Source organism: Myotis lucifugus, unplaced genomic scaffold, assembly GCF_000147115.1.
Source record: "Myotis lucifugus unplaced genomic scaffold, Myoluc2.0 scaffold_703, whole genome shotgun sequence".
In the NCBI taxonomy this organism is placed as follows: Eukaryota; Metazoa; Chordata; class Mammalia; order Chiroptera; family Vespertilionidae; genus Myotis; species Myotis lucifugus.
Window position 1 is genome coordinate 19072 of NW_005871751.1, and position 12155 is coordinate 31226.

The window sequence follows — 12155 nt, forward strand, 5'->3', positions numbered from 1 at the left end:
CGGAGGATGAAAACTAAAGCTAGGGTCAGAAGACCAAAGAGGACCCCACGGCAGGTTGAATGTATGGCACGGTCTACTTAAAGGCCAAGTTTAAGTAATTTGTAGCTATTGAAGTAGATGGAAAATGATAAACATCCAAAGATAATAAAAATAAATTCTATTTTAAAATCCACCTGCGGTAAGACAGTACATTAAGCAAAGAACCGCGAAAAAACCCAATCTCAACTAGGGTAGGGGAGGGGAGGGAGGCGGCGGCGGAGAAAGGGGCCGTTCGCGCGCCTCGTCCTCACCGCCGGCCGCCCCACCCCCCGCCGCCTCGGGAACCGGCGGCCCCGCATCGCCCCCCTGGCCCCGGCCGGACGGTCCTCCCGGAGTCCGTACCTTCGGCGTCGCTGCCCAGCGGCTCCTGCTTCTGCTGCTGAGGTTCCTCCGCCGCCATCTTTAAACAGCGCCGCACTGCTGACCGCTTCCGGGTTACCAGTTGTCCTCCGCCCGGAAGCGAGCCCCTCCTCGTGACCCCTCCCTGGCAACGCCTCTAGCAACGGGGTCCCCTGAGGCCGGCCCGGAGGAGGCCGCCGCCCCGCCCACCCTCCGCCGCGCACCTGCCGGCCCGGCTCCCGGTCCCGAAGCCCCGCGGGGAGCCCGGAGCCAGAGGGGCCTTTTCTGGGGACTTGGGCTGCGCTCCCGAGAGGAGGAGGGAGGGAAAGGGAACCGCCGAGCCGGCTGCCTGCGGGGGCCCCGGGCTCGGGGCGGCGATGGCGGGCGGAGCGCCTGGCAGAGGAGACACCGCTCGCGGCAGCCTCCTCTCCGCGGGCTTTTCCTGCTTCGGGCGGGGAGGCCCCGGCGCCGGGCCAGCTCTCGGGACCGAATTCCGGAGCCGGCGCCTCTGGTTGTGGGAAAAGCGAGTCTTGGTGAAAGCGGGGCTTGGCGGCCGTGCGCTTCCGGTCGGGCATCATCCCCAGGAGGGGCTCCTGGCCGGGCGGGGCAGCCGGCCCATGCTGCTCTCTCATCATTGATGTTCTCTCTCTCCCTCTCCCTTCCTCCCTGAAATCAATGGAAATATATTAGAAAAAAAAAAAAAAAAAGCAGGGCGTTGATAAAAATGAAAAACAGATATAGTGGTTCTCAACCTTCCTAATGCCGCGACCCTTTAATACAGTTCCTCATGTTGTGGTGACCCCAACCATAAAATTATTTTTGTTGCTACTTTATAACTATAATTTTGCTACTGTTATGAATCATAATGTAAATATCTGATATGCAGGATGTATTTTCATTGTTACAAATTGAACATAATTAAAGCATCGTGATTAATCACAAAAACAATATGTAATTATATATGTGTTTTCCGATGGTCTTAGGCGACCCCTGTGAAAGGGTCGTTCAACCCCCAAAGGGTCGCGACTCTCAGGTTGAGAACCGCTGGATTAGTGGCTGCCAGGGCTTAAGGAAGGAGTGGGGGCCGGAGGAAAGTGAGTGTGGTTGTAAAAAGGAAACGAGATGAAACATTCTGTTTCTTTTTAGTCTATTGTATTTTTTTATTGATTTCAGAGAGGGAGAGAGAGAGAGAGAGAGAAGCAACAATGATTCGACTGCTTCCTGCAAGCCCCTCACGGGGGACTGAGCCCACAGCCCTGGGCACATGCCCTAACTGGTGCACTGGTGATGCCCAACCGAGCCACATGGGCCAGGGCTTTAGTGTGTTTTTATTGATTTTTTTTTAAGAGAGAGAGGATGGGAGAAAGAGAAACCAACTAATTCATACACACTCTGCCCCTGACCAATCTGAATTCACAACCTGGGCGTGTGCTCTGACCGGGAATCAAACCAGTGACCTTTGGCCTGGCCTATTTTACTCAGTGGTTAGAGCGTCGACCCTCAAAGGGTCACTGGTTTGATTCCCTGGTCAAGGGCATATACTTTGGTAGCAGGTTCAATCCCCAGCCACAGTAGGGCGCCAGTAGGAGGCAACCAATCGATGTTTCTCTCTCTCTTTCCTCCCTTACCCCCTCTCTTCCACTCTCTAAAAATCAATGGAAAAAATCTCTTCATTCCTTGGGTGAGGACTTTTTAAAATATATTTTTATTGATTTCAGAGAGGAAGGAAGAAGAGAAGGAGAGAGAGAGATAGACACTTCAATGATGAGACAGATTTATTGATTGGCTGCCTCCTGCAGGCTCCCTATTGGGGATCGAGCCCACAACCTGGGCATGTGCCCTTGACCTGAATCAAACCCGGGACCCTTCAGTCTGCAGGCCGATGCTCTATCCACTGAGCCAAACTGGCAAGGGCTGGGTGAGGATTTTTTTTTTAAGTGACCTTTCAGTTCCCAGGATGATGCTCAACCAACTGAGCCACACTGCCCAGGGCAAAACATTCTGTATCTAACTATATGAATATCCTAGTATATGCTGTATTACAGTTTTGCAAAATGTTACTAATGGAGGAAACGGGGTAAAGGGCACACAGGATGCTTCTGTGCAGTCTGTTAAAATTGCCTGTAACCTAATTGTAACCTAATAAAAAGGTTACAAAGGTTACAAAGTGGCCCAGTCCGGTCGGTGTTGCTCATTGGTGGAGCATTGACCCATGAACCAAGAGTCCCCGGTTGGGTTTTGAGCTCAATCCCCAGTAGATGGCGTTCGAGGGGCAGCTGATGGATGTTTCTCTCTCTCACTCTCCCTCTCTCTCTAAAATCAATTAAAGCACATATATAATCTTAAAAGGTTACGAAGCGGTAAGGCCTCGGATGCTGAAGCTACTGTTAGGCGATCGCCTGGGGCTCTGGCCCCTGCCTTTTGCAGGACGGTGCAGTAGTGGTCTTTGAGCATCGGGAGCTGTGCCCCAGTCCCAGGCAGACCCCTCAGCTGGTGACAGTGCAGGAGGGGAATGTGACCGAAGGTGTTCATGAGCTTTGTCCAGTCCCGGAGCTGGTGCACGGGTGCCTGGGCTCACCACACAGCCCCCGGTGACCTGCCCACAGCAACACTACAAAAGTCAAATCTGTATCCCAGAAACACTGCAAATTACTACTTACTGGGTCAGTGAGCCTTGGGGCTTCTTCCGAAGTCAAGAAAGCAAAGGATCCACCCAATTGGACCCTATGCCTACCCAGCTGTGCATTCCTCTTCCAGATTTAACAGCACAATCTGTGACTGGCAGTGAGTTCTTCAGTCAGTAGAAGAGAATTGTATTCTGTGAAGAGCTAGTAAGACAGTTGATGACAAAAACATATTAGGCTTTACTAAAAGCTTGAAGCCTAATGTTTTGTCATCAACTATCTTACTAGCTCTTGAAAATAGGTATAAGGCAACTCCTACCCCCTCCTCCCTTCAAGGGGGGAGTCTGTGATGAGAGGGAGAAGGTGGGGGGGCTGAGGTTGGGACTAATGGTCAGGACAGGGAGCACAGCTGCTCTGGAGTCAGAAGGAATCTGTGTGCTACACTGACTGCCAGCGCCTCCCTCGCAAGGGCCTGGGGCTTGAAGAAACCCCCGGGCCTGTAAACGGGGGTCCTTTCTCCAACCTGCTGCCCTCCCTCCTTGTCAAGCAGAACAGCGAGCAGGAAACTGGCCCAGGGCACCCAGCTTTTTTTAAATTGATTTTAGAGGAAGGGAGAGAAACATCAGTGTGAGAAACATCGATCAGACTGGGGATGGAACCCACAACCTGGGTATGTGCCTGACCAGGAATCAAACCTGCCGCCTTCCGGTGCACAGGTGATGGTCCAACCGAGACACCAGCCAGGGTGCAGGGGGCTCGAGTTTTGCCCCCGCTTTTCCATGTCCATCTCTTTTGTGGTGAGGAACTGCTCTTACCCTCATTCCATGGTAAATGTTACTTTTACCATCTTAGGGTTTCGGTTCTCTACCTGAAGCATCTACAGCCCACCGCACATTTGCCAGGAGTCACCAGCACAGCTCGACTTCCTCTGCCTCCCAGTGTGCCAACCCAGAAACGCCCAGCGCTGCAGCGCCTGGCTGGCGAGGTCTGCAGTGCAACAGGCAGCACTGGCGGCGGGGCTCAGGCTGCTGTTGGACAGTCACCAAGGCGACAGGCAGCAGCCCAGGCTGCCTTCCCACAGCAGACACGGCGCAGGTGCCTCCTCACAGCCGGTCCGGCTCGCAGTGTGCCTGCACCCCTGTCCATGCCAGCTGGATTGTCCGGTGGAGGGAGAGGCGATGCCGCACCAGGACCCAGGGACTGGGAAACCTTGGTCTCAGAGAGCGTTACTGAATGACACAGGCCCCCGGGCCACATGGCTGCCAGGCCCCCTCAATTTCTCCCGCCTCCAGGGAAGAGGGCCTGGCAGCAAGGACATGGCATGGGCCCTGGGAGGGCCACAATCCTCACAGGAAGGCCGTGGCCAGGAAAAGCCTCCAAGGTGAGCCAACGACGAGGGATCGGTGATCCTTTCCCAGGCCGGCTTGAAGAGTGGGGGCATGCCTGGCCCCACATGAACCTCTGGAACGCCACAGCAGGAACCCACAAGGCTCCATGGGCAGCTGGCTCCAAAATCAGAAAGGCCAGCTCTATGACGCGTGGCAGGGCGGTACGCGTGGCAGGGCGGTACACGTGGCAGGGCGGTACGCGTGGCAGGGCGGTAGGCACAGGCTGCCGGCTGGGTTGATACTCGCCTGCAGGGTCCGGGCCACCTAAGGCAAAAGGCAAGCAGAGGAGGGGCAGAGGCGGCAGAGAGAGCCACCCCACCCCAGACTCACACCACCCACACTCCTCCTCATGTAAATACCTCACATTCCAGCACATCTCAAGTCTGCGAGGGTCCGGTCCGCTGGTGCCGGCCTCTCCGGGGAGAGCCTCCACGCACCCGCACCAGGAAGTGCCTTCCTTGCCTTATTGCTACCATCCACCAACCCGCACACCTGGCGGCTTACAACACAAATGTATGACTTCACAATCCGAGAGGTCAGAGGTCCAGGCCGGGTTCCACCGGACAGAAAGGATGCGCGTCTGCTGGCTGCGTGCCTTCTGGGAGCTCTGAAGGAGCATCTGCTTCCCACGCCGGCCGGTGTCGGCAGAATCCAGTTGCTGCTGCTGTAGGACGAGGTGCCCTGTTCCTGCTGGCTGTACCCGAGGGCTGTTCCCAGGTCCCGGAGGTCGCTGCGTTCCTTGGCTCCCGGCCCACTCTCTCCATCTTCAGAGCCAGCACGGCAGTCAGGCAGGTGGGCAGAGTCCGCCCGAAAGGACCATTTTCCGCCTTCCTTGTCCATCGTCCCCCTAAGGATTACACTGGGCCCGTTGGATCCTCTCCCACTTCCACACGCTTAATTTTAGTCACATCTGCGGAGTCCCCTTTGCCATGTAAAGTGACCTATTCAGATTCCAGGGCTCAGGACCTGGACATCTTTGGGAGGCCACAATTCTGCTGGTCACACCACCTTAATTTAAAATCATGAACACTGAGGCTCAGAGAGGCTAATTGACTTGCCCACTGTCATATAGTAAATGGCCAAACCAGGCCTCAAACCCAGGCCTCCCATCCCCGTTCTTGACATAGTATCTGCCAGGACCGCAGCCTCCCCCACCCAGCAAGCACACCACACAGACACCATCCTCCAGACTCGGCCCCCGCAGACAGACACAGGAAATGCTGGTTGGGAGGACAGGGAGCCCGATTTCTCTACAGGGGATGGGAGAGGGACGCTGAAAGGTGACCGGGCTTCAGGCCTAGAACCACACGAAGAACCAAAGGGAGAATGGGGCTCAAGCATGCCCGGTCACTCGCGTGCTCTCGCATCCACCCCCAAGTGTGACCCTGCCCACATCCACGTGCCGCGGGCCCAGCAGGCTGTGGGAGACAAGGGCCCAGGAGCTGCGGGCTCGATCAGGGCCCTCAGGCCAGGGCTCTGAAGGACTTGCCTGTAACCACTCGCTTCTCGTCAACTGGCGCCATGGCCTGAGATGTGCAGCTTTGGGCTGGAGTGGTCCTGCCAGGACAGGGGACCGCTGTCCCTTTGGGTTCCAGGGACACAGAGTGAGGACACCCAGTCAAAACCCTTGGCAGGGCAGTGGAGTTACCCCAGACACCTCTCCTGTCCTGGGGTCACATTCTTGCCACATGGCAGCCGTGGCCTCGTGTCCACAGCAACCTGCGCTCGCAGCTCAGAGCCTCCGGAACCGTCCAGCACGGCCAGGGGTGAACTGAGGAGGGGGTGGAGGATTAAAGCAGACAGACAAGAGAATACAGTTGGGACCAGGTGGATCCTGCCTAGGTGAGGACAGGTGACCCAGCCTGTAAGCGAAGCTTTATTTTATAGTCAGATCACACAAAGCAAAGCAAGGGGAGTAGTCAACCTGTTTATATGTTCTTATGAGTTTCAAATCTATTTCCTCACTCAAGCCTTGTTTTGGCAGCACTTGCTGCACCTCCCACAGCCCATTAGCTACCTAGGAACAAGGGAGGACTATAAGGTCAGGCTTCATTGTGCTGGGAGGGCTCTGCCCTCCAAGCTGGGACTTGTATGTGGCTCTGCCACAGGTCAGTCTGAGGCTTGACCCTATGGCCGCTCCCTACAGCCTCCCCGGAGTGAGGCAGGGGACAGGGGTGACCCCGTTGTTTGGGAGGTGATAGCCATGAGCTCCCTCCCCCCAAAGACAAGGGAGCTGTTGAGGAACCTGCCGGTGACAGGCGATGCTCCTCCCTCTGCACCCAGCCTGGCTTAGGTCGGCCCTTCAGATCCTACATCCCACTCCCCTGGCCAGTATCCCACCCTGTGAACACCTTCCAGCGTTCAAGGCCCTGCCCCTCTGGCCCAGACACAAAGGCTGGCCTGCATGGAAACAAGCCCTTCAGGAGGCAGCAACCACTCCCCACCCCTCAGGGAGGAGCCATGGGCACTGGGCCCCCCAGGCATCACTGGACACCACACAGAGAGGCCAGGAAAGATTAGACAGAAGGGAGAGCAGGGTTCATCCTGAGCTGCTGTCAGCACAGATCAGGAAACAGCCCTGCCCAAGAGGGTTTGGGGAGATGTGTTCTGACACCCAGGGCCCTTCAGCTTTAACTGGCAGCTCTGCCCTCCATCCTGCCCAGAAGTCCTGGCAGCAGCTCCACAGGGAGCACTGAACCTGTGTCTGTCCAGAATCACCCGGAGCAAGGGACCCCCGCAAAGAGAATGCAAAGGAGGCGAAAGCTGCCCTCCAGGTGGGGACAGCCGTCTGAGGGTTCCTTCCAGACACCGGAAGTCAGGATCCCAGCTCAGCGTAGAGCGTTTCCCAGCTAAGGCGGCCCGCCCAGTCCCCCAGGAAGGGCCCTAGGGATGGAGGAGCAGCAACTCCCCAAGCAGAGGAGAAGGGACAGAGAAGCGCAGGGAGAAGCCAGCCAGTCCCTAAGCACTTACGGATGTAGCGATAGAAGGTAAGGGCCCTGGAGCTGACATAAAAAAGCAAGACACTGTCCAGTCCCCCCAACTAGGAAGGACATCGCCACCTGAGAAATGGTTGGAGCTCCGACTGCGGGCAGGGAAGGCTGGCCCCACAGGAAAGAGGCCTCCAGCAGCAGAGCTGGCCCCAATCACACACACACACACACACACACACACACACACACACACACGGCCTTGGGCTTGGCACAACCAAGGGAGCGAGAGAAGGTGAGCACAAAAGGCTGCCCAACAACAACAGTGTTTGTTTTCCCAAGTGAAAACCTTTCCACACAGGAAAGCATGCGAAGGAAGGAGCCTCCCAGACAGCAGGGGGAACGGCTGGGCACCCAGGACTCACCATGCCGTCAGCCAGCCGGGCCCCCTTCTCCACACCCCTACCCGACACCAGCCTCAGCTCAAGTATGGAGGCAGAAGCCCAGGGGGAAGGCACGATGAGTTTCTGAAGCATAATTTACATAGACTTTATTGTTACAAGGTGGGTCCTACCCAGCAGGCCTTGTACACTGAATTACATGGTCCCATGATCACAATGGAGAAATCAAGAGGTCATATTGCAGAAGGGGCCACTGTCGCTGAAGGACATGCTCCAGGGAAGGCGGCCAGGAATGCGGCGGACATGATCAGGACAGGCGGGCTGTGCGGTCCGGTCCCAGGGGAGGGAGGACAGCCCCTCACTCCCGCTTCTTGTAGCTCTCCAGGTTCGACAGCACCCAGCCCGCCGGCACGAGGATGCACAGGAAGCAGGAGGTGAGCGCAATGGCGACATCCTGCATGGAGCACAAGGAAGGAAGCCCCACAGTAAGAAACGGCCCAGGATCCGGATGTCTGGGCAGCTTCCCAGGCAGCAGAAAGCCCCCCTCGTGGAGTGAAGGTTCAGGCTGCAGGGGAGGAATTCAGCAGGTCCAAGGCCCACTCCAGGCCCTGAGGTCAAGGGTCAGACATGGAAGGGGGGGGCGGGGCAGCCTGGGTTAGAATCCATGGAGAAATCCACCATCAGGTGATCAAGTGAAGGAACAGGAAGGAGGATGTAACCCCGTTTATAGCTGCGGTTGGGACCCAGGAACCTCACCTGGGCTGATAACTAAAAATGCACCCCCCGTCCCCCCCCTCCGCCCCCCGTCCTGCCGTAGACACCCCGCTCCTCCCCCTCCCTCCCAGGACCCAGGCACCCCCGGGGCCAGGGGATCAGGCTTGTTTCAGCCATTTCCACATTCCCTATCGTTAAGATGCTGTTGTTTTGACAAGTCAATGCGCTGCTCCTAAATCTCCGTCCCCTCAGCCGGAAATGGAGTTCATGCCTTTCTTCTTGGGTCCGGGCAGGACTGACGGGACCCGCACAGCAGTCTGGGCGCAGTGCCTGGCCCCAGCGGTGCCGGCTGCAGCCATTATCACTACGATCTCCTCCATCGCAGCGACCTCCCAGGCCTGCTAACCTGGATGCAGGGCTGGCACTCAGGGCCGGCCTGCCATTGACGCAATGGGTAACGAGGAAGCTGTCAGTCAGGGCTAACCCCCCCCCACGTTTCCTGGGACTGCAGACACCTGTTGGGGTCCTCTTGCCCCCCCTTCCCTAACCATTAGTAGCGGTAGCAACTACTATCCGAGCTGACAGTCGTCAGGCACCCCCAGGGACCGACCGGCAGGCTGTGGCCCGAAATCCTGGGGCGGACTGCCCGACGGGGGCCCGGGCCGTCCCCTGCGCCCTCAGACCGGCCCCCACCCGCACTGCAGCTCGGGCCACACGGCGAGGCGTGCGGGGCAGGCCCCGCAGAGCCGCGAGGCCCCGAGCTCGCCGCGGCCTCCCGCCCGCTGCTCACCAGGGTGCCGATCTGCTCCCGCGGAGGCTTGGAATGCACCTGGGCGCGCGGCACCAGGAGCCGCCGGGCCGGGCCAGCGAGGCCCCGCAGCAGGAGCGGCGTCAGCGGAGACATGACCGCGCGGAACGCACTGCAGACGGCGGCCAGGCGGAGCCCAAGGTCGGGGAGTCAGAATGGCTGCCCGGAACTTCCGGAGCAGGGGAGGCGGTCCCAGGGAGGCTCGGGAACGCCCAGGAAATGACGAAGTCCGCACCGCCCTTGAGTTTTTGGCGCGTTCCGCGAAACAGCCAATCGGCGCCGTCTTCCCACCGATAGGCGGGGCATGGAGGGCGTCCTCCGGTTATGCCCCGCCTCCAAAGTGGCCTATCTCCGTGAGTGATAGTTGTGTCACCCTATCACGTAAGTGTAAGTTATAAACCTAGGCGGCACTCCTTTCTTTTAGATTCTTTCATGGGAGAGGAACGTCGATGTGAAAGCAGACATCGATGGGCTGCCTCCTGCACGCCCCTTGCCAGGGGTCGAGCTCGGAGCCCAGGCGGCACTCCGGACTCCCCTCCATCCCTAGGTTCTCAGATCTCTCTTCCGACATCCCCACTGCCTGGCGCCACGCTTCTGGCTGACACTAACCTACCTGAACTCTACTTGCTCTCACCCTCCCTAAGCCCGGTCTCCACGCAGTGGCCGACCTTCCTCTCTGCACCCCCTCATACACCTGCTTAACCTCCATTGGCCCCCACTGCGCACTAGACCAAGTTCCAATTCCGGACGTCACCCTTCAGCCTCGTCTAAACATTCCACCCCTCCCTCCTTGCTCAGGGTCTCGCCCCCCCCTGTCCCCCCCCCCCCCAGCCTTTTGCTTCTTTGTATCTGCTTTGTATCTGCCCAGGACACGTTCAACTCTTACCCAGCCTTCCTTGTCACCACGCTAACGCCTACTCTTCAGGCCCCCACTTAGGGATGCAGCTCACTTTATTCAATAAACACCACGTACTAGTCCCTACTGGTTCCAGGAACTGTCTGGATCCTAGTGAACAAGGACTCCCTTATCACAGAAATACTCGAGGGGGAGAGATGATGAACAAGCACTTTGTGAGGGGCTAGTCGAGTGCCCTGGTGTGGCAGGAAGTAGTGGGTGGCACTCCATCAGCCTCCACTGGCCACCCAGGCCCCGGGCTGCCTGTGCCCAGCAGCGCCCCTGCTGGCACTACCCACGGGTTGGTCTCCATCCCTAGACTGGGGGCCACCTGAGGGCGGCCTGGATCTGGTTCAGCACTGTCTCCAAAGGGCTTGGCACACACACACAGACGATGAACTGCAGGGCACGGAGGCATAGGCACACAGGAAAGGGGTAAGGAGCCAGGCTGAGCCAGGCCTCACCGACACAACCTCATCCTGTCTTCACCACAAGATCATGAGGGAGATACTATTATCTCCATTTTCCTACGAAGGAGAACTGGATGAGCTACTGAAGGTCGTGCAGCTACGGGGCTGCCTGGACAGGATTCCAGGGCAGGACTATCTGCTCCAAACCCCGTGCGTTTAACCATCTTCACACAAGGTGCTGTGGGGGAGTTTCCAGAAGTTCCAGTTTGGATACTATGGTAACAGGACCACAGGCTGTGGCAGGGGCTGGGAACACAGGAGCTTTGGAGGGAACTCAGCCCATGGAGGCCGGCGGGGGCTCACAGAAAGGGCCATGGACCCAGAGCGCCCCAAAGGATGGGCTGTGCCCCGGCTTCCTCCGGGGGATGGGCTCCCAGGCCCTGAGTTGCCAGGGCCCCTTCACCCCTCCCCTTTCCCCACCACACTCACGGGTATTGGCAATGTCCAGCAGTCTCGCCAGGCCCCACCTCCAGCTACCAGGCTCCCTGCCCTCACCCTGCCCCGGCTCTGGCAAACAGCCAGGACAGATCCTTCCAAATCTAAATCTCTCCCCTCTGAAAGGGAACAGCCTAGGCCCTAGGGGCTCAGGGCTGGAGCCAAGCTGGGTGCCTAGGAGAAGGAAGGGCAGGGCCCCCTGCTGCCCTATGGGCTTTGTCAGGCCTTTGTCTTATGAACAAAGTACTAACGCCCAGATCAGAGCACAGCCAGGGGCCTTCCTGTGGTGCCCTGGGTGACTCCCTGGAGGACAAGGAGGGACCGTTTGTGGAAGAGGCACATCAGCACTCAGTTCCTGGGCTTTCCTCGCGGCCCAGAGACGTGACTTCTCTCAGAAACCCCACCAGAGGAGGGAGGCCGGCAGAGGTCGGGCACCCGGCTGGGTCTGCAATGGCCCGGGCAGGGTTTGCACCTGGGTCTGCTGCACACTGCGAACGTCTCTGCTCTGACCAGCCCCCAGCAGCCCCTCTCCCAAAAGCAGGGGCAGGCCTGATGCAGCTGTCAGGCAGTGACAGGGAAGGGGTGCCGCGGGCGGGGACGGGCGCTGCTGCTCCCCGGGCCGCAGCGTCCTGCTGTCCTGCTGGCGGCTTCCCGTCCCAAGGCCCTCTTCCAACCCTCCTTGTGGGTAAGCCTCACGAGGCAGCCACTCCTCGATACTGGCTTCTCCACGCCTCCCCATCTTTCTCAGCAGCCCCCCCCACCCCCCCTGCCCCACGTGGAACAGGATCCGCTTCAGGCTGTCCAGTCCACAGGGCTCCTGGCCGCACCTTCCCATCCTCCCAGACCCTCGCCTCTGCTGCCCTTGGAGAGGAAGCGCAGGAACTAGGGTAGCCCTGCCCTGGGTGAAAAGCCTGGGGTCGGGTCGAAACCAGCTCAGCTCCGACCACTCATCGGGCGACGGTGCCTCCTGCTCCGCCTGCTGCTGAGGGTGTGCGTCTCAGCAGCGCCTTGAGCAGAGCAGCCTGAGCAGCAGCTGGAGGGAAGTGGGGGCGGGGGGGGGGGGGTAGAGGCAGGTGGAGGGCCACAGGGGCCCTGGCCGCCTTGGAAGAGGGAGG

General features: G+C 58.6%; 2 protein-coding genes across 2 annotated transcripts in view; both read right to left on the reverse strand.

The window, feature by feature from the left end:
* Window positions 1-531, reverse strand: part of OTUB1 (OTU deubiquitinase, ubiquitin aldehyde binding 1) — an 8008-nt gene extending 7477 nt beyond the window's left edge. The window contains exon 1 of the mRNA XM_006105591.3: window positions 382-531. Within this exon, the coding sequence (XP_006105653.1) occupies window positions 382-439 (58 nt within the window). The 5' untranslated portion in view covers window positions 440-531. The remainder of the gene's footprint in view (window positions 1-381) is intronic.
* Window positions 532-7850: 7319 nt separating this feature from the next.
* LOC102434465 (cytochrome c oxidase subunit 8A, mitochondrial) lies at window positions 7851-9423 on the reverse strand. Its single transcript, XM_006105592.3, has 2 exons — window positions 9223-9423; window positions 7851-8172 (listed from the first exon to the last, which is right to left on the reverse strand). The coding sequence occupies exons 1-2, from the start codon at window positions 9334-9336 to the stop codon at window positions 8077-8079; spliced, it is 210 nt and encodes a 69-aa protein (XP_006105654.1). The 5' UTR covers window positions 9337-9423; the 3' UTR covers window positions 7851-8076.
* Between the last annotated feature and the right edge of the window lie 2732 nt (window positions 9424-12155).